Below are 21,413 nucleotides of genomic sequence, written 5' to 3' on the forward strand. Positions count from 1 at the left end.
TCCTAAGTGGAATGACAGCATACGGACAGCCACACATGGCCCATAGCACTCCCCAAGAAGACTTTCAAGTAAATGAAATCCAATTGAAAAGTGTAGGAGACAGACAGTTATTTTAACGTATGTCTCCCAAACTTCCCATTCAGCCTTTTCTTACACTTTACTTTCACCAAAAATGCCTCTCCATCATCTGCGCCCACATGCTGCTTATTCTTCATATTATAACCTACACCACCTCCCTACAGAGCCTTAGAACTGAGTCCCCGGTGAACCTTTTCTATAATGAATAAACCAAAACTTGGCATTCACAAAACCCAACAACTACAAAATTAACAGTCCCATTCAAAGAATGGGGACAGGAGATGAATAGACACTTCCTTAAAGAAGACATGTTAAAAGACGGGACTTATAGTCAATGCAGCCAGTGGCTTCCCTGTAGAATGGGTCTAGTGCAAGCACTAGAAGTGCCTTGGACAGTAGAAATTACATCTGTACCTTTATATTCATTGCAGCACTGTTCACAATAGCCAAAATATGGAAACAAATCAAGTACCCTAAAATAGATGACTGGTTAAAGAAACTTTGGTACATCTACACAATGGAATACTATGCAGCTGTTAGGAGAGATGAAGTCATGAAATTTGCTTATAAATGGATAGACAAGGAGAGTATCATGCTAAGTGAAATGAGTCAGAAAGAGAGGGACAGACATAGAAGGACTGCACTCATTTGTGGAGTATAGAATAACATCACATGAGGCTGACACCCAAGGACAGTAGATACAAGGGCCAGGGGGATTGCCCCCCCATAGCTGGAAGACTGCTTCATGAGCGAGGGGAGAAGGCAGATGGAATAGAGAAGGGATCACTAAGAAAATGATGGCTGGAGGAACCAGTTGGGATAGGAGATGTGTGCTGAAAGTAGATAATAGACCAAACATGATGACCTCTCAGTGTTTGTGGTGCAAGCCATTAATGCCCAAAAGTAGAGAGAGAGTCTGAGAAATATTGTCTGCCTTGGAGGCAGGGGGAGGGTGGGAAAGGCGGGGTATACCCGGGATATTGGTGGTGGGGAATGTGCACTGGTGGAGGGATGGGTGTTTGATCTTTGTGAGATTATAACCCAAACATGAAAGCTTATAACTATCTCACGGTGATTCAGTAAAATTATAAAAAAAAGAAGTGCCTTGGATGGGTAGACAACACCAACACTGTGCCACCATCAGGACCTCTGTCCCTACCTCTGATTGGCAAAGCCTTTGTCACATGTCTATGACTTCACTGCAAAGTAGGTTGGGAAAGGAAGCTCTTCTGCCCTATTTTAGGGGATTTTCAGATTAACCGTTACATAATTTTGCTTAAGATTTCTTTAAATGGGGCCAGAGCAACAGTACGGTGGTTAGTGGTGGTTAGTACCTCTGCAGTGGACCCAGGTTTGGTCCTTGGCATCCCATATGGTCCCAGGAGCACTGCCAGAAGTAATTCCTGAGTGAAGAGCCAGGAGTAAACTCTGAGCACCACCTAGTGTGGCCCCCAAACAAACAAACAAAAAACATACTATTTATCAATAAATTTATTTGCTTGTGTGCCACATTCAACAGTGCTCAGAGGCTTCTCCTGGTTCATGCTCAGGGGACCATGTAGTGAGTGCTGTGGATTGAACTCAGGCCTCCTACATGCAAAGCATACCGCCAGCCCTTTGATTCCTCTCCCCAAACACATTAGCCTTGGGTAGGATCAGTTTGCCACACCTAGCAATGCAAGGCAGGCTGTCAGGGTCATATCCAGGAGTCCTAGGTGAGAAGGCAAGTGGGACCTTGAACATGGCAGGCATATGTTCTACCATTTGAGCTCTCTCTCCAGGCCAAACGCTTATTAATTTAAAAATGGTCGCAGTGCTGGCAAAATATTGAAGCCTAATAAAAAGGTGTGGAAAAGGAGCAAAATAGTTGCATCTACAACATACATACCAATGTACTGGTATAGGAAGGTGAGGCTGAGAGTAAGGAAGCTTTAGAAACATCCTCAGCAAATCAAGACAGAACTGAAGTCCCCAGCCTGGTGAGAAACATGGCACTGAAAGGGTCAATATGGTGACCAAATGGTCACCATGGTCAAGAGGTTCCCTGTGTTTCCAAAATACTCTGTACTTCTTCCGTAGCACTTTAAAAATTATACTGAATAGTTTGTTACTTTCCTGTAATCCATGCAATGACAAGATCTATAAAAGCAGGGACAATGCCCATCCCTGTCATGTTCATAAATGAGGCACAATGTATTTTTAAATCAGCAGGTAAATAAATGAATGAGGGTGAACACGGGGGCTCAGAGATAGTAGAGAGACGGGCAACCAGGGAAAGGGGTCAGGGGTCAATGAGGTAACCCGGATCAGCTCGGCCCCATCCTAGCCACTCTCACAGAGCTGCTTTCTTTCCAATTCACTTCGCTTTCTCCTTGGGAAAAACGAATGTCTCTCAAAAACAGTCAAATATGGGGTGTAGTGCCACCAGCAGGGCCACCTGTACCTGTGGGGAGAGTTCATCCACATCCTGATGGTGCCCTCAGACTTTCTGATGCCCCCAAACTGCCACTCTGCCTTTGGCTGGACCCTAACAACTTGGGGCCAAGTTTGCCAAGAAATTAAACGGCCAAAAGTTAGGTATGTGGGAGCCACACCCACAGACCACCTCTGACTCAGCTACACAAGCTCATTTATTGGCCTTATTTCAGAGACCCATAAATCTCAAAAGAGATCAAAAGCCGCAGTTAGGACCAGTGGCATGGCGCACCCTGCAGGATACGTGCCAATAGTTTATTTCTCCGGAAAAGATGGAAACAAGGGCCATGATCCAGAGACACACAAAAGAATCTCCGAACCAAGCAGCTCGCTGCAGAGATGCCTCTGGACTTTAAGCCAGGCCGACTTTACTAGGGTGCCTCAGACGGGGGCAGGCATTGTCCCTCCACCTGCCCCCTAAAAGCCCCGACAGCTGCCAATTTCCCGAACCCAATGAGAAATGCAGGTACATGGATTCATTGACGACAAACTTCAGGCCTCAAGGGATAAGAGATGGGTCTTATCGGTTCCCTTCCCAATGGGACTCTGCAGCTCATGCCCACAAACTGCCTCTGGCTGCTACTTAAACTCCTTAAGTAGTGGCCATGATCCAGAGACACACAAAAGGATCTCCAAACCGAGCAGCTCTCTGCAGAGATTTCTCCAGACCCAAACTATTTGGAATTTTGGAGTTTCAGGGCCATGAGGCTGCTCTTGTGGCTGCACGACATCTTATGCTACTCATAACAAGCAATACAAAAGAGAGTATAGGGGACACTGTCTGCCATAGAGGCAGGGGGAGGAAAGGGATGAGGGGGATACTGGGCTCTAGGTGGTGAATGATGTGTACTGGTGGAAGGTTGAGTGATCGATCATCATATGACTGAAACTCAAACAGGAAAGCTTTGTAACTGTATCTCACAGTGATGAAAATAATAATAACAAAATAAAATTAACATTCCAAATTGGAAGATAAGGAATGTGGAGTTCATGCCCAATTCAATCAGCTTAATCAATGGTTGAATAAATAGCAGTACTCCTACATTAAAAAAAAAAAAGTCAAGCAACTGCTATGGGAACCACAAGCCCAAATAATGCTCAAGTACCAGAAGGATCTGAAGGATGAAAGCTACTTCTGTTCTCCCTTCCCTGAGCTGAGAGCAGGGAAAGGACTCCCAAAGCCATAATTCCCTTGGGGGTGGGAGAGGATTTAGAAGGCATAAAGAACCCTGGTTGATGACTTGCTTCCTCACTCTGCTGTTGGTGCCAGAACTTTCAATCCTCTACTGAGAAAATGTCCATCCAGTAAGTAACTCCTGGAGATTTTGTTCCCATGCCTCAGTGGGTTGCTGGTAAATGGACTATTTCGGGATCTCCTGAAAAGTACTGATGACCTGTTTAGGATGGCTCTGGCTGTCGTTGTGGGATTTCTTCCTATTTATAAACTGAACTAATGATCCTGATCTGAGGTCTAAATGATAGTGGGATTTGTATGCTGTAGAGGAGGCCTTGGAAATGTCTGTGAGCATGAAGATTTTAATGAGGCAGAACTGGGTTCTCTGCTTATTACCTAACCATTTTCGATTGCGGAGTTTGGACAAATTGTTTAACTCTTTGAAGTCTAGGAGTTTCCATAAATAGAATGAGTGCAAAAGTAGTACTAGCACCATTGTGGTTGAGAAGGAAGGAAGGAAGGAAGGAAGGAAGGAAGGAAGGAAGGAAGGAAGGAAGGAAGGAAGGAAGGAAGGAAGGAAGGAAGGAAGGAAGGAAGGAAGGAAGGGAGAGAGGGAAGGAGGGAGGGAGGGAGGGAGGGAGGAAGGAAGGAAGGAAGGGAGGGAGGAACGGAGGGAGAGAGGGAGGAAGGAAGGAAGGAAGAAAGGAAGGAAGGAAGGAAGGAAGGAAGGAAGGAAGGAAGGAAGGAAGGAAGGAAGGAAGGAAGGAGGGAAGGAGGGAAGAAAAGGAAGGAGGGAGGGAGGCAGGAGGGAGGAAGGGCATGGTGATAAACTGGTGAGTATCAAAGCAATCATCTCCCAACTCATGGGGAGAAAGAAGTAGGACTGGCTAGGCAGGAGAATGCCCTGTGCTGAGAGTGGATGCAGAGCTGAGGAATTCTGCAGGAAGGACTTGGGGTAACAATGTGATCAGAGCAGCATCACTTGATGCCTGATGTTCAGAAACGTGGGGAAACTGCAGAGGGCAGGGTTACGCCAGTGTGACATTAAATGGGAGGTCACTTCCTCCTGACATCAAAGGAGCGCTGACCCACACTTGTCTTGCAGAGCCGAGTAGGGGTCTATCCATGTAACTGCTGTGTGCTCCTGCCCTGGTCAGACAGTGGCAAACACTTGGAGCAGTTTCTCCTGAGCTCTGCTTCTGTCGCTCCCATTTCTCTGTGTCTAACCTGAGCTTTTTCATCTTCATCCTGCCCTTTCAGAGTTGAGCATCCTGCAGGTGGTTACAAGAAGCTGTTCGAAACTGTGGAGGAACTGGCCTCGCCTCTGACTGCTCACGTCACAGGTAAGTCCTGTTTTCTTAACTAGCTACCTCCTTGCTTTTTTTTGCACTCTCTCCTCTGCCTTTGTGGGCATGTCTCGGTGCTGGTTCCTCCTGTGAGCTGCAGAGAAGAGAATCTGGAGGTCTAGGCATTGTACTGCTAGAACACATGTCCTCTTCTCTAGTTTTGTTTGATTTCTCACAAGGCAGAGAAATCTGCCTTGCAAGCTACCCGTGGCGTATTCGTATGTCAAAAAACAGTAACAACAAGTCTCACCATGGAGACATTCCTGGTGCCCGCTCGAGCAAATCGATGAACAACAGGATGACGGTGCTACAGTGCTACTGTAGAAAAAAATATTACCTGTTTGTAAATCCACACTGAATTGTACCTTTGTGATCATTAAACTCTCAGTGTCTGATGAAGAGTAAGTAGTCTGTTAATGTCGTTTCCATCAGCGTCTGGATAAACGAAGTCCCAGAAACAGTATCTGGGAAAATCACGCTAGAGGGCAGCAGATTTCATCTCAATTCCGTTGGAAGAGACTTCTGGAGTCAAGCAGAAGTAGCTGAGAGCAGCTCAGGCAGCTTAGGCACTCTGAATCCTACTTCCCCATCCTCGATGCTATCAACTGCCAAAAAATAAAAACCAAACTTTACCTCCTGGAGATGTAGAGATTAAATTATTAGGAGTGAATATAGGAAGATTTGCCCATATTGTGTCTGATACAAGAGTGATCAGGAGATGATAATTGTTGTTATTGTGATTATCATTATCCAGTGAGAACAAAATTGGTGCAATAGCCCCTTACAGCATCCTTGCTCGCATCTGATGCTATGGAATAGGCCAAAGCTGGGGCAAGTCTATTTTCTCCCTTTTGAAAAAGAAAGAATGAGGCAAACGTTCTTCATTGACTAGATTTTGATGGGAATACTCTGGGTTGTAGCAATTGAAAGAGTGTCCCTTTAATTAATTAAACTGTGCTTTCTTTTTCTTTCTTATTTTTTCTTTTTTGGGTCACACCCAGCGATGCTCAGGGGTTACTCCTGGCTCTTCACTCAGGAATTACTCCTGGCAGTGCTCAGGGGACCATATGGGATGCTGGGAATCGAACCCAGGTTGGCCGCGTGCAAGGCAAATGCCCTACCCGCTGTGCTATTGCTCCAGCCTCTGTGCTTTCTTTTTTAAGATTTGTTTTGGTTTGGGGGCTATACTCAGTGACACTCAGGGGCTACTTCTGACTTTGCACTCAGGACTTACTCCTGGTAGCACACAGGGAATCATAACGGGTGCCAGGGATTACGCCCAGGGTGCCACGTGCAAGGCAACCCTCGTACTATCCCTCCGGCTCATCTAAATAGCCTGTTCTTTAGATCCCTGTTTCTCTGATTTGATCCCTGTTCTCAATCCACCCCTCCTTTCCACATATCATCAAAATATAGCACAGACATTTGAATTTCCTTTCCTGCAGTGCCAGGGGTCAAACCCAGAGCTTCACACAGGTGAGGACTGAGCTTTACCACGGAGCCACATCTTTGACCCTTAAGCTTTTCATCCTCAATAAGGTCTTGCTTAGGAATGTTCCCGGCACATTGCTCAGGAGTCATTTCCTGTTGTGCTCAGGGAACCCAGGATTCCAACACACTGAGCATACACTTCAATCGTTAAGCCATTTCCGTGGTAAAAAGGCAAATACGGGGGCTGGAGCAATAGCACAGAGGGTAGGGCGTTTGCCTTGCACGCAACCAACCCGGGTTCAATTCCCAGCATCCCATTATGGTCTCCTGAGTACTGCCAGGGGTAATTCCTGAGTGCAGAGCCAGGAGTGACCTCTGTACATCGCCAGGTGTGACCCAAAAAAGAAAAAAAAAAGGCAAATATAGAACCGAAGCAATAGTACAGCAGGTAGGGCGTTTGACTTGAGCACGGTCAATCTGGGTTTGATTTCCGGTGTATGGAGTAATCTGTGAGCATCTCCAGGAATGGTATACACACACACACACACACACACACACACACACACACACACACACACACACACACACAAACACACACCAAAAAAAATAAAGCAAATTCACTGGTATGTGGGAAAGCCTGTTAGACGGAAAATTCTAAATTCTATTTTTCTTCGCCTTCCAATGCTTTACCTAAGGGGGCTGGAGTAATAGCACAGCGGGTAGGGCATTTGCCTTGCACCTGGCTGACCGGGGTTCGATTCCCAGCATCCCATATGGTCCCCTGAGCACGGCCAGGGGTAATTCCTGAGTGCAGAGCCAGGAGTGACCCCTGAGCATCGCTGGGTGTGACCCAAAAAGCAAAACAAAACAAAACAAAAACAATGCTTTACCTAAACTCAGTGCCACTGCTGGATTTCTCATTGTTGGTCTCCTGGTGAGCGCAGAGGCAAAGGTCCGAAAGAGAACCTTCCCCAGCGATGACCCAGGCCGAGCGCTGGACCCGATCGCCAGCCGCAGCGTTCTAAAGAAGCAGCTGCCGCATCAGCAGTCACGGGCAGGCAGGTCAGAACAAGGGTCTGTGTCTCGCCTCTTCGTTGCAGGCAGGATCCCCGTCTGGCTCACTGGCAGCCTCCTTCGATGCGGCCCGGGACTCTTTGAAGTTGGATCTGAGCCATTTTATCACCTGTTCGATGGTCAGGCCCTCCTGCACAAGTTCGACTTTAAAGAAGGACACGTGACCTACCACCGAAGGTATGGGCTGCTCGGCTCTCTTCCGCCGCCTAGCGGGGGGACCTAGCTCAGCTCCTCTCTCTAGCTACTGCTCCATCCCCTGAACCCTAGCAACGACCTGCACACGGGATTCCTTTCCGAAGCCCCCTGCGCAGGGGTGTCGCATGGCCTCTGGGAAATAAAGAAGCATCCGAGAGCCCGAGCCTGGGCATCTCACATGCCTGGTTTCAAAGCCAGGGTCATTTGCCATTACAAAAATCATTACAAAACTCAACAGTTTTCTAAAAAACGGATGAATTCTTTTTAGAATTAGAAGACTTTGGGCCTGAAGTTCTATGTCATCATTCCAAGGAGCTGCTTTTAATACTACAATAATAAATAGTTTGCCTTAAAATTTTATATTCAGGGGGCTGGAGTGATAGCACAGCGGGTAGGGCGTTTGCCTTGCACGTGGCCCACCCGGGTTCAAATCCCAGCATCCCATATGGTCCCCCTGAGCACCGCCAGGGTTGATTCCTGACTGCATGAGCCAGGAGTGACCCCTGTGCATTGCTGGGTGTGATCCAAAAAGAAAAAAAAATTATATTCAGGCCTGTGAGATCACTCCCATATTTTGGGCATTCTGAAGAGATGTCATAAAAGAAAAAGAGTAAATGGAGGGTTGGGGTCATTGAGATAACTTAGACAGTAATAAAACAGAAACATACTGGTAAAGTTTGGAAGCCTAAAGCTTAGAAGGCGAACAGAACTTCCACATGCCCTTTAATGACCCTGGTGCCTTTACCTTTTTATAAGAGTACAAAAATCAGACAGTCAGGTCTGAGCTGGTTCTCCATATAAAAATCATCCATGCCCTCTAGTACATGGTCAGTGGAGCAAAAGAGTGGATTCAAAAACACCTACTTTTTCTTACAGGAGGGCTTAATGCCCTTTGGTGAAATACAACAGTCTTCACACACTTTCCTCTAAGGAAAGTTTTTTGGATCATTTATAGCAGTTTATTCATAACAAACAATACAAAATAAATGATCTTGGTTCGCTTTGGGTCAGAGATTGGGGTTCAGGATGGAAACATCCAAAATATGGTTTGTGGGAAGGTGTAATGGTGGGATTGGTGTTCAAATATTAAATGTAATCAAATATTGTGAAATACTTTATAAAAATAAAATAAAAGTTAAAAAATAGAAAAAATGACTTTTTCAAATAAAATATTTTCGATAGAAATATAAATATTTATATGTATTTATATTTATTATATGGATATAAATATTTTCAATATAAATATTTCAATAAAATATTTTAAAATAAAATAGAAAAATTATTTTATTTGTTCATATAAACAAATGGTTTTAGGGTCACACCCAGCAGTCCTCAGGGGTTACTACTGGCTGTGCACTCAGAATTACTCCTGGTGAGTTCAGAGAGATATGTGGGATTTCAAGGATTGAATTCAGGTTGACTGTGTGCAAGGCAAGTGCCCTATTCACAGTACTATCTCTCTGGCTCCTAAAAATAAAAATCTACTTTGAAAACCAGGGGAGGATTTTTAAAAGCGAAGGGGTCAACTAAATTTTTTTTTTTTACAAAACCCCAAGGGAGGGGCATAGGGAGATGCAGAGGAACAGAATTCAGGACATGAAATGTATTTTCCTACGAACTGTATTGATGGATAAAAGGTTCAAGAGGTCAGAAGTCCTATGTGAATGGTACATGGAGGCTGTGTGGTATGTGGAAAATGCATGTTGGAACATCTTTTTTAAATTTTTTAAATTTTTTTAATTGAATCACAGTGAGATACACAGACACAAGGTTGTTCATGAGTGGGTTTCAGTCATATAATGTTCCAACATCCATCTCTCCGCCAATGTACTTTTCCCACTGCCAACATCCCCGGTTTCCCTCCTGCCCCTGTCCTCTCCCCACCCAATCTATGAGACAGGCTCTCTGTCTGTCTCAGTCTCTGTCCCTGTGCCTGTCTCTGTCTCTCTCTCTCTCTCTCTCTCTCTCTCTCTCTCTCTCTCTCTCTCTCTCTCTCTCTCTATCTCCATCTTACCCCTCTCTTCACTTTTGGACATTAAGGTTTGCAACACAGATGCTCAAAGGTATATCCCTTTATCTATTTCTTTCTTTTTTTTTTCTTTTTGGGTCACACCCGGCAATGCACAGGGGTCACTCCTGGCTCATGCACTCAGGAATCACCCCTGGCGGTGCTCAGGGGACCATATGGGATGCTGGGATTTGAACCCGGGTCGGCCGCGTGCACGGCAAACACCCTACCCGCTGTGCTATCGCTCCAGCCCCCCCTTTATCTACTTTCAACTCTCAGTTCTTGTTTGTTCTGGACACCTCGAGTTCTAACTTAGCTGTGCTGTCCATGTGAATTCCTTTACTTCTCTGAGTCTCAGTCTCCTCATCTGTCACGGAGAAGCTTATAGGACATAAATTTAAGTTTATGGTTCATTGTCTCATTCCTCTTGGCTCACCTCAGGAAAGGGACCTGACAATATTCTTTATTTTTCATGGATTGATTTATGATTCCAACTCAAACAGGGGTCATGAAATGACCATTCTAAGCTCCACGTGAATTACACGGTTGCCCCGTTCTATGACCTTCCTCTATTTCTCACTGTTCTTCAGGTTCATCCGCACGGATGCTTATGTTCGCGCCATGACCGAGAAAAGGATCGTCATAACAGAATTTGGCACCTGTGCTTTCCCAGATCCCTGCAAGAACATATTTTCCAGGTCACTGAACCCAAACTGCATATTGTTAGACACTCTATATTAATTATTTTTCCTCTTGTGGCTTGAAAGGAATATAGGAATAAAAAAATCCATTTGCTTCTGCAGGTTTTTTTCTTACTTTCGAGGAGTGGAGGTTACTGACAATGCTCTCGTTAATATCTACCCAGTGGGGGAAGATTACTACGCCTGCACAGAGACCAACTTCATTACAAAGATTAATCCTGAGACCTTGGAGACAATTAAACAGGTAGGACAGAGTGCTCGGCTGACATCGTTCAGGAATTTAGAACGTGCGGCTTCGAATTAAACCCTTAAACCCATTAACGCAATTTAGTGGAAAGAACATGAGAGCCAGATAAATTACATTTCAAAGTCTTGATTTGCCATCAACTAATCTCTGTCTGACATACAGAAATATTTCTTTATCTAACAAGAAGTTTTTCGGATTTCTTATGCAGACTAGAGGATAACCATATTAAATGCCTACAATATTAATTTGTTCCCTTTGTGTCACAAATATTGACTGAATCCCCTCCATGTATCAAAATTTACACAAGATGTAAGAGATATATCCGTGAGTGAGATAACATGGTCCCTGCCTTTCATGGGCTTTGTAAGCTAACAAGCACCTGGCATATGTTGGACATGCAAACAAAATTAGTAACCATTAATATTGAAACCCTGCCATATGGTAAAACTTGCCATCCATGGTGTGTTGCACAAATTTTTCTTTTCTTGTAGACTGCTTTTGATAATAAATATGGCTATACGTTAAATAAAAGAGTATTGAAAAGAATATCAGCAATATTAGAAAGTGTCACATTGTGTTGAGAATTTAGTCAATTCTCAGGCAACATTCAGTAGATGGGTCCATATTTTAAGTATATATATGTATATGTATATATGTAGATATATATGTATATATATCTATATATATGCATATATAGATATATATACCAAGGTGTTCTTATTTTTAAGCCATCACTCCTGTGTTCAGGAAGCATTCAGTATATAGCTGGAAAAATCAAACAAACACACAACTGAACTATAAAAAGCGATCATTACATTAGGAAAAGGAAATTCTTCTACGAAAATACAGAACAAAAAAGAAATTTTTTCTGTCAATAATGGGATATGTAAGAGGGGAAGAGCAAGGAAGGTTTTAAAGTCTTATTTTTGGGCTGGAGATTAAAGGAGGGACCAAACTTCAATGAATTCAGAGGATGGATACTTTAGAAAGATGGAGCTTCTGAAACATGATGTAAGGCTTAAGAGGGAAAATAGAGTATATTTTCATGAAAATGAAAGAATGATGTCTTTGGCTATATTCTCAATGAAGGTACCATTGGTGCAATTAGAAAGTAATTCACTATCATGGGGACTGCCTTAGACATTGTAGAATTTTGGAATATCTGGCCCCATTTATTAAATACTCAATCATTGTAGAAGCCCAAAATGTTGACCATCATTTCCAACTGTCTCTCTAGGGATGATAGAATCACCCAATTGAGAACTTTAGACTGTATTATGTTAATGGTAATACTGGGACACAAGATTGGATGAAAATAGAATTTTGAATAATACACAAAGTATTAGAATAAGTCACTTGTCTAACAGGAAGCTACTAAAACTTTTTGTTCAGAGAAGTTGTACAAACATAACTGTGTTTTGAGATAATTTATTTAAAATCCATGTGTGTTTAGGAAGACAAAAGAGATAATGGTAACTAGGAGACCAATTAGGTGGAATTCAAAACCAGAACAAGAGATCCAGTGTAGTGCAAAAGGAAAGAAAAAGAAGTTCCAACATTGGGTCTCAATATCATAAATAAATTTGGTGATGCTTAATATACTATGTACTTAAGCTTAATTATTTATAATTGTTCTTTCTTGGCTTTGGTGTACATATGTAATGGCATATGTGTATGGATGTGGTGTGTGTGTGTGTGTGTAAATAACTTAGAGAAGAATTGTGAAGCCAAGTTTCCAAACCATTCATTTGACTGCGATAATTAATGAGTATTCAAATTGCCATTATTCTGTAATAGAAAGTCCATGCTAGGGCTTCAGAATGGATCTCTGTTGTACATCAGCTTCCATTCTGAACTCCACTCTACCTGACTTCAATAAAAAATGTACTTTGGAAGTGTTGAAGGATTTTTATGTGTGTGTGTTTGCTATTATAGTTAAATGAGTGCCCCTCCTTGTTGCCTTAAACACAGTGTTCTTAATTCCATTTTCTAAAATACAAATGTAGATGTATTATTTTATTTAGGGCACTCCTTAGTTTCTAGATAATATGCAAAGAAGGGACTTTGGGACTAGCCCACTCTCCATTCCTCTCCTTTATGCATGACCTTCAATGCAGACTGTTAAATGACAAGTAATCCCCAAACAGCATGTGATATTTTAGAGCTCTTCCCCTGTATAGTAGGGGTTCCGTTCCCTGGGGCACACTGTCTTCTGTCTCCAGCTGGCTAGCTTTCCCTCAGCATTCAAGCATCAACTGAAGGCATGCCCTTGGGAAGCTCTGCCTAATCCCCCAGTCTAGGTTGGACGGCCTTTCTCTACAGAGATTTGCCTGTGCTATTCTAGCTGCCAGTTTATTGGCCCAACACAGTGCTCTCAGGTAGAGCTTTCTACAATGATAGAAATGTTCTTTAACTGCATTGTTCAAACGTCATTGAGCCCTTGAAATATGGCTAATGTGGCCAAGAAATTAAATTTCAAGTTTAATTAGAATTAATTTCCATTTAAATCACTGCATATGGCTACCATACTGGAGGATACAAGTCTAGTCTGAAATTTTTGAAAGTGAGAATCATCTCTGTTTTCCTAGGCCCTGGCATAGCTTCTGGTAGCTCCTCACAGAAGCTCAATAAGTACTTATGATGATTAAACGAATTAATGCCTTCCCTATCATTTAAATTTAAATACGGATGCTAAAAATTCTCTGCTTTACAACATATTATTTCAATCAAATAGAAGGAATTTGTGTTAGCAAATATACACTTCATCAATTATTCTTTCAATAAATATTTGTTGAGCGAGACCCAGGTAGAAATCTCAGGACTGAATTTGCCTGTGTATGGCTTTGATTCCTTCAACAAGTCACTTAATTTTTATGAGACTTCAATTTCTCCTCCTGTACATTGAAAGGTTTACCTTAGATTTGTGATTCTGAATTTGTTACAAGACTTCAGACTTATGTATAGCACAAAATTCTCTCTCAAAATTATATAGCCACAATATGGAAAAAACCAGAGTGCCCGAAAACAGATGATTGGCTAAAGAAACTCTGGTATATTTACACAATGGAATACTATGTAGCTGTCAGAAAACATGAAGTCATGAAGTTTGCATATAAGTGGATCAACATGGAAAATATCATGCTGAGTGAAATGAGTCATAAAGAAAGAGATAGACATAGAAAGATCGCACTCATATGTGGAATATAAAGTAGTGAGATATATAAGCTCACAATGTTGCAATTTCTGGCAGATATTTCTCTGGACTTAGTTACTAAAATACTGAAATACAGAAATCCAAAACTGTGCGGCTGCTAGTGCGGCCTCCTGACCTCATATCTCTTCATTCTCAGCAATGGAAAACAAATTACCAAATGCTTTCTTTTCAGCAGGTCGACTTTAGGGGGGAGGAACTCCAAATCAATAATAGTGAATTTTTTGTTGAAATATTGAATGTAATCAAAGTAAAGTAAAAGTAAATTGAAATTTACCAGTTACACATGTGGGGTGGGGGCTGGGTAGGTGGGGGGAAAGGGGGAGGTATACCGTGATTCTTGGTGGTGGAATATGTGCACTGGTGAAGGGATGGGTGTTTGAGCATTGTATAACTGAGACTTAAACCTGAAACTTTTGTAACTTTCCACATGGTGATTCAATAAAAAAATAAAATTAAAAAAAAAAGAAGCAGGCACCCTTAACAGCATTCAGAGCATTTTTCTAAAAAAAAAAAAAATTATTTGCATTAAGTTCCAGGAAACCTGTGTCTACCCCAGTCTTTTTGGGTTAAGACTTCCTGTATTGGGGCTGGAGCAATAGCACAGCGAGTAGGGTAGGGCGTTTGCCTTACACTCAGCCAACCTGGGTTCGATTCCCAGCATCCCATATGAGCACCACCAGTGGTAATTCCTGAGTGTATGAGCCAGGAGTAATCCCTGTGCATCACTGGGTGTGACCCAAAAAGCCAAAAAACAAAAAAAGAGTTCCTGTATTGAATGAATTCATTGTGGTGCTCCTTACAGTTTCAGATTCATACTATGTACAAGACAATGAATTTGGTGGCACAATATGTCATTGTCATTTTTATAAAAGTGGAAATTATTGAATATCAGAAATTTAATACAGAAATTTAAATATCAGAAATTTATATTAACTCAACTAAAAAAAATAAAGAAGTCGAGGGACTGGAACGACAGTGGGTAGGGCATTTGCCTACTCCAAGGACCACCAGGAGTAATTCCTGAGTGCAAAGCCAGGAGTAACCCCTGAGCATCGCTGGGTGTGACTCAAAAAGAACAACAAAAAGAGAAAGAAAGAAAGAAAGAAAGAAAGAAAGAAAGAAAGAAAGAAAGAAAGAAAGAAAGAAAGAAAGAAAGAAAGAAAGAAAGAAAGAAAGGAAGGAAGAAATCCATCTGATTAAAAAATAAGAAAATAAAAATAAGAAACAATCTTATAAAATAAGCAAGCCCCAGGGGGCTGGAGAGATAGCACAGCGGGTAGGGCGTTTGCCTTGCACGCGGCCGACCCGGGTTCAAATCCCAGCATCCCATATGGTCCCCTGAGCACGGCCAGGGGTAATTCCTGAGTGCAGAGCCAGGAGTAACCCTGTGCATCGCCAGGTGTGACCCAAAAAGCAAAAAAAAAAAAAAAAGCAAGCCCCAGAATTTATGTTATCATTGTTTAAGAAAAAGCTGCATATTCTAAAAAAAAAAAGAAGAAAAGACATCTGAATATGTTATGGTATACATCAATTATATGTATACCATATACGTATGAAGATCACAGTCAGAAATAAATCCAAGATTTCAGAGTTACAAGGGTTTAGGAGATTTACAGAAGAGCTTCACACCAAAGATAGGAATTCAAGCTGATCTGAAACAGGGTAGGACCCGGGGAAGTGAAAAGACGAACTGTACTTAAGGTGCGGATGCCAAGAGTGAAGCCAGGCTTAGGGCACAGTAATAATCTTCTCTAACAGAAACAGCATCTGCTTCCTCCCATAGGTTGATCTTTGCAACTACGTCTCTGTTAATGGAGCCACTGCTCACCCCCACATTGAAAACGATGGAACTGTTTACAACATTGGTAACTGCTTTGGGAAAAATTTTTCAATTGCCTACAATATCATAAAAATTCCCCCACTACAAGCAGGTCAGTTTACCAATTTGACTCTCTTTAAAATAAGCATTTATTGGGGCTGGAGTGATAGCACAGAGGGCAGGTTGTTTGTCTTGTATGCGGCCAACCTGGGTTTGAGTCCCAGCATCCCTTATGGTCCCCTGAGCACTGCCAGGGGTAATTCCTGAGTGTAGAGCCAGGAGTGACTCCTGTGAATTGCCAGGTATGACCCAAAAAAGCAAAAACACAAAATAAAGTAAGCATTTATTTTGTAAATATCATCATCATCATAATCATCATCATCATCATCATCACCATCCTGTTGATCGTGGAATTTCTTGAGCAGTCTCAGTAACGTCTCCATTCGTCCTAGCCCTGAGATTTTAGAAGCCTTTCTCTACTCATCCTTTCCAATGATGCTGCATTGGAGGCTCTTTCAGGATCAGGGGAATGAGACCCATTATTGTTACTGGTTTTGGCATATGAATACGCCATGGAGAGTTTGCTGGTCTCTCCCATGTGGGTCGGCAGAGCCTGGCAAGCTACTCGTGCGTATTGGATATGCCAAAAACAGTAACAATAAGTCTCTCAATGAGAGACATTACTGGTGCCTGCTCGAACAAATCGATGAGCAACGGGATGATAGTGACATACTCCCATGTGGGCAGGAAACTCTTGGTAGCTTGCCAAGTTCTCCCAGAGGGAGAAGTAGGCTATAAGATGTTGCACAGCCTCGAAGTGGCTGTGAGCTTCTGGGAGCTTGGTTTTAAGTCTCTGGATGCTGACCTTGGTGGGATTACACGGCATCGGGGGCAGTCTCTGGATGTGACCGCCTAGCCTCTGGAAAATGGGGAATCTGGGCGGAAGAGGCCCAGTCCCGATCCGAGCAGGCTTGGAGGTCTCAGCCCCAGGTCCCACATACCTGGGTTCCTCTGCCGGTTCCTTCATGCCTGAGGCTCATCCAAATGTGTGGAGAGGGACCTTGAGCATGGCTGTGGCTAGGCTACGGAGGTCTTCGGCCACATGATCTCTGCTCAGGGCAGAGTCTATTGCCCGAACACCTGGCTGTCGTCCCCGGGGCCCCTCAGAGGGGGTGTGCTCCAGCTTCCCTCCCTGCTCTGAGCAGAGCTCCCTCGGCCGAAGATTTCCTGAGCCTAGCCACAGCCATACTTTGTTAATACAAAAAGTTAATATTTATATGTATGTATGTTTCATATATATGTTACTGGAAATGTAGTCTGCCAGATCAGATTATCAGGGTAGCACAATATATACTGTATATTTTCATAATATCACAATATAGTATAAATTATCAGAGTTACTTTCACCTCTATTCTACCACAGGACCAGTGCATAAAGTACCATAACAAGAAATGACAACTTGAAAAATATAGGAAGCAAGTGACTAAGTTCAATTCTACACTGGTTTAAAGATGTCTATGTATGTCCATGGCGTATCCATGCAAATTTGAGTATTTATTAAATTTATATTCAAATTAAAGAAACTTTTACAGAGTACTTGCTAGGCAAAATGAAAGTTTGCAACTAAGGCATGTTGTATACATAATAGCACTCCCAAACAACAAATTATTAATTCCACTATTGAAAAGTATATTAAAACAGAAAGCTTTTAATACTCTTTGAAGTTCTCTACTCAATATCAAATATTTTATAATCATCTTCACAGAAGATATTATTTAAATAGGTGTTTTATCTAGCATTATTTCTGAGCAGAGTCCTTGGGCCAGAAGCATTATCCAGGAATTTGTAGGAAATAAAAATCTTAAGCACCACCTGAGGCAGATTGAATGAATAACTTGAAGAAGTGAATCTATAATCAGTCTTTTAAGAACCTGTTATTCTGATGCACACTAAGTTTTGAGGACCCACTGATCTAGGAGCAAACAGACTTTAATGTGCACAAGAATGACTGGTTCACTGGTCGAAGTTACTGGCACAACCGACACGTGATAACACTTCACAGGTATTTTAAGAGAATTGTAAAAGGCACTTGATCATCTTCAAAATAAAATAAAATTTGAAAGTCATCCTCAAGTTTTGCCTTATCCCTTGAGAAGTCACCTCCATTTGTTGTGAAGAGTTAACGCTAACACACTCTAGTTGCCACTAGGCTATTTTGGTGCAGTTTTCCAAATATGCTGCCATTTGGACTTTGCTAGGTGATTGCAGCCTCACATAAAGTTTCACTAAGAAATGTTAAGACTGAAAAAAATGGAAATAAACTCTAGGTAATATGAAGATCTAAACATGCATTTCTTTGCTCATAAATGATTACAAATGATGCATCGTTAAAATGATTTATAATTTAACTGTTATAAATGGTTTGCAATGAAAGCTTTAAAATAGAGGCTATTCCAAAGCCCTTTAAAACCACTTTATTTCAGACAAGGAAGATCCAATAAGCAAGTCAGAGATCGTTGTACAATTTCCCTGCAGTGATCGATTCAAGCCATCTTATGTTCATAGGTAACTTGAATGATTTTCAGAAAAGCTCAAGTTGAAAAATCTGTTTTGCCTACTTTCATCCCAATCCTAATCACGACCTTTTCTTGCAGAAATGTAAATTTAAAAGTAATTTCATGTAGGCACTGTTCATTCCTATAACTGAGCATATTTCATACATATATATTTCTTTGTTCTTTGGTCTGGTTTGAGAATCAGTCCTTTCCAGTTCACAAGTCAACTTGTGTTTCTAAACAGTTTTGGTTTGACTCCCAACTATATTGTGTTTGTGGAGACCCCGGTCAAAATTAACCTGTTCAAGTTCCTTTCTTCATGGAGTCTTTGGGGAGCCAACTACATGGATTGTTTTGAGTCCAATGAAACCATGGGGGTAAGTCTTACATCTGTCAGGTTTGTGATTCTGAGGATGGTGCATTTTTTAAAGTATACTATTTTCTCTTTAAAATGCATAAAAAATTTTCCCACACTTTTCAAGGTTTGGCTTCATATTGCTGACAAAAAAGGAAAAAAGTATCTCAATAATAAATATAGGACCTCTTCTTTTAACCTCTTCCATCATATCAATACCTATGAAGACAACGGATTTCTGATTGTGGATCTCTGCTGCTGGAAAGGGTAAGAAAGACATTGAATAAATATCACATGTCTGATTATTTCTGGAAAAAGGGGAACTTTTCCAGAGCTGCGTATGGTACTTAATTAAAATTACAGCTTTATTTTTTTTCAAAGCTAGAAGCAGGTAGGGCATTTGTCTTGCACACGGCCTACCTGGATTTGATTCCTCCATCCCTCTCGGAGAGCCCAGCAAGCTACCAAGAGTATCCCGCCCGCATGGCAGTGCCTGGCAAGCTCCCCGTGGCATATTCGATATGCCAAAAACAGTCACAACAAGTCTCACAATGGAGATGTTACTGGTGCCCGCTTGAGCAAATTGATGAACAACGGGATGATAGTGCTAAGTGCTAAGTGCTAAGAAGTATATTAATACATAAAATATAATTGAAAAAAGGGGTAAGGAGGGGCCGGAGCGATAGCACAGCGGGTAGGGCGTTTGCCTTGCACACGGCCGACCCTGGTTCGATCCCCGGCATCCCATATGGTCCCCCAAGCACTGCCAGGAGTAATTCCTGAGTGCAGAACCAGGAGTAACCCCTGAGCATCGCTGGGTGTGACCCAAAAAGAAAAAAAAAAGGGGTAAGGAATTTAGATATTCAGAGGCATTTCTAACTCTAACATCAAATTGAAAGTCAACGAAGTCCATGAAACAAACCTGACAATAAAAGGTTCTGTGATCTGGGGCTGAGAGGTAGTACAGGGATTTAGCATTGCCTTGTATGAAGCAAATCCTGGTTCAATCCTCGTGATCCCACATGCTCCCCCAAATACCACCAGGAATGATTTCTAAGGACAGAACCAGGAATAAGGTCTGTGCGTTAGTGGGTGTGGCTCACAAACAAAAAAGTAAAAAGGCTCCTATGACTTGATAAAGTGAATTTAAACATCTTTAAACATCGCTTCATGTAACTCATCAAGATCCCTGAATAGGGCCTTGAACTCCAGGTTCAAGGTTCAAGGTTCAAATCTGGTTCAACATCCAGGCTTGGGGGCGGGGTGGGGAGAAAGGTATGCTTTCTTCAGCAGATGCTAGTTAAGGGACTGGAAATTTATCTCAACTGTAGAACACATGTTTTTCCTATGTGGGTTCCTGGCCTTGAACCACAGCACACACACCCCTTCTCATTCCCCCTAAAATGCCTAAGTCACAAATAAAGAAAAAAAGCCCCTAATGACACATGAAGTGGAGGTAGAGAAACAAAACAGGAAGTATCAAAGTTCTTCGTTCTATAAATGTGACAATTAAAGGGTCAGGTATTACAGGGATCAAGCCACTACCTTTGCATCCTACTGATCGCTTTTCAAATCCAAGTTTATTCCTGAATATAAAACAGGAAATAGTCTTGAGCACCACCAGGTGAACCCCCAAGACCCAAATAGATAAATAAACGTAATCATTGAACAGATTTTTAAATTTCGTTTTTGCCCACACCATGTGGGCAGGAGGAAATGACTAGAACATGCCTGAGTCATTAGCAATTTCTGGTTGTGAAGAAAAGAATAGTCAGGCTTTTAAAAGAAATGAACTGTCTCTCTAAAATAATTTCTACTTCTCTGTGCTTACATGTATCCTCTTGTCTTCACAGATTTGAATTTGTTTATAATTACTTATATTTAGCCAATTTACGTGAGAACTGGGAAGAGGTTAAAAAAAATGCCAGAAAGGCTCCCCAACCGGAAGTAAGGAGATACGTGCTTCCTTTGAATATTGACAAGGTAAACCACCCTTCACCCAAGGTTTTTAAGTTCAGGATCCTCTCAAGTCTAAGGATCTACTTTTCCTACACCCTGTCCCCAGTCCTCATCACTGCCTTTTCTTGCAGAAAAGTGAAATGTAAAAGTAAATTTTTTGTTGGCCCTGTTGATTTATATAACCAGAATGTTTCATCTTCTTCGAGATTTGTTCCCCTACTTGATGTTTATACACAATCACTTGAAATTTCAGATATAGAAGGAATTTTTTTAAATAAAAAAATTCAGCTCCTTTTAGTTTACAAACAAGAAAAACAGTTCAGAAAAGTAGCATGAGTGATCATGAGTTTCTGTAGCAGAGCCAACAGAATCTAAACATATGCAAAACTCTTTCCAGTGGCTGGAGAAATTAATACAGAGGGTAAAGTGCTGGCCATATGGTCAAAATGGGTTCGATTCTAGGCACCCCATATGGTCCTCAGAGCCGCTCCTGGACTGACCCCTGAGGAGAGAGCCAGGAGTCCTGAGCACCACAGGTGTGGTCTCCCAAGAAATAAAACCAACCAAACAAAATCCTTGCATACTTTCTCAATGAATAGCCTAGAGCGCTGGTTCCTAGGACCCTTTGTCAATAGTGTGCATCATTCAATTTATCATTTGAATTCTAGAGCAATGAAGCATTAACAAGTGTCCTTGTGGGATGGAGCAATAGCACAGCAGGTAGGGCATTTGCCTTGCACGCAGACTACCCAGGATTGATTCCCAGCATCCCATATGGTCC

The 21,413-nt window shown here is 42.0% G+C and overlaps 1 protein-coding gene across 3 annotated transcripts in view; it reads left to right on the top strand.

Moving 5' to 3' along the window:
• The first annotated feature begins 938 nt into the window (after positions 1–938).
• RPE65 (retinoid isomerohydrolase RPE65) overlaps positions 939–21,413 on the top strand; it is a 32,005-nt gene continuing 11,530 nt past the window's right edge. The window contains exons 1-10 of one of the 3 annotated variants that reach the window (XM_055139782.1): positions 939–949; positions 4,988–5,070; positions 7,605–7,755; positions 10,372–10,479; positions 10,585–10,726; positions 15,727–15,874; positions 18,247–18,328; positions 18,563–18,695; positions 18,801–18,940; positions 20,527–20,656. In XM_055139782.1, coding sequence (XP_054995757.1) covers positions 939–949; positions 4,988–5,070; positions 7,605–7,755; positions 10,372–10,479; positions 10,585–10,726; positions 15,727–15,874; positions 18,247–18,328; positions 18,563–18,695; positions 18,801–18,940; positions 20,527–20,656 — 1,128 coding nt within the window. Of the gene's footprint in view, positions 950–3,847; positions 3,859–4,987; positions 5,071–7,604; positions 7,756–10,371; positions 10,480–10,584; positions 10,727–15,726; positions 15,875–18,246; positions 18,329–18,562; positions 18,696–18,800; positions 18,941–20,526; positions 20,657–21,413 lie in introns of those variants that run through there. The other 2 variants (XM_055139780.1, XM_055139783.1) reach the window with 2 other exon arrangements.

Source organism: Sorex araneus, chromosome 5, assembly GCF_027595985.1.
Source record: "Sorex araneus isolate mSorAra2 chromosome 5, mSorAra2.pri, whole genome shotgun sequence".
Lineage (NCBI taxonomy): Eukaryota > Metazoa > Chordata > Mammalia > Eulipotyphla > Soricidae > Sorex > Sorex araneus.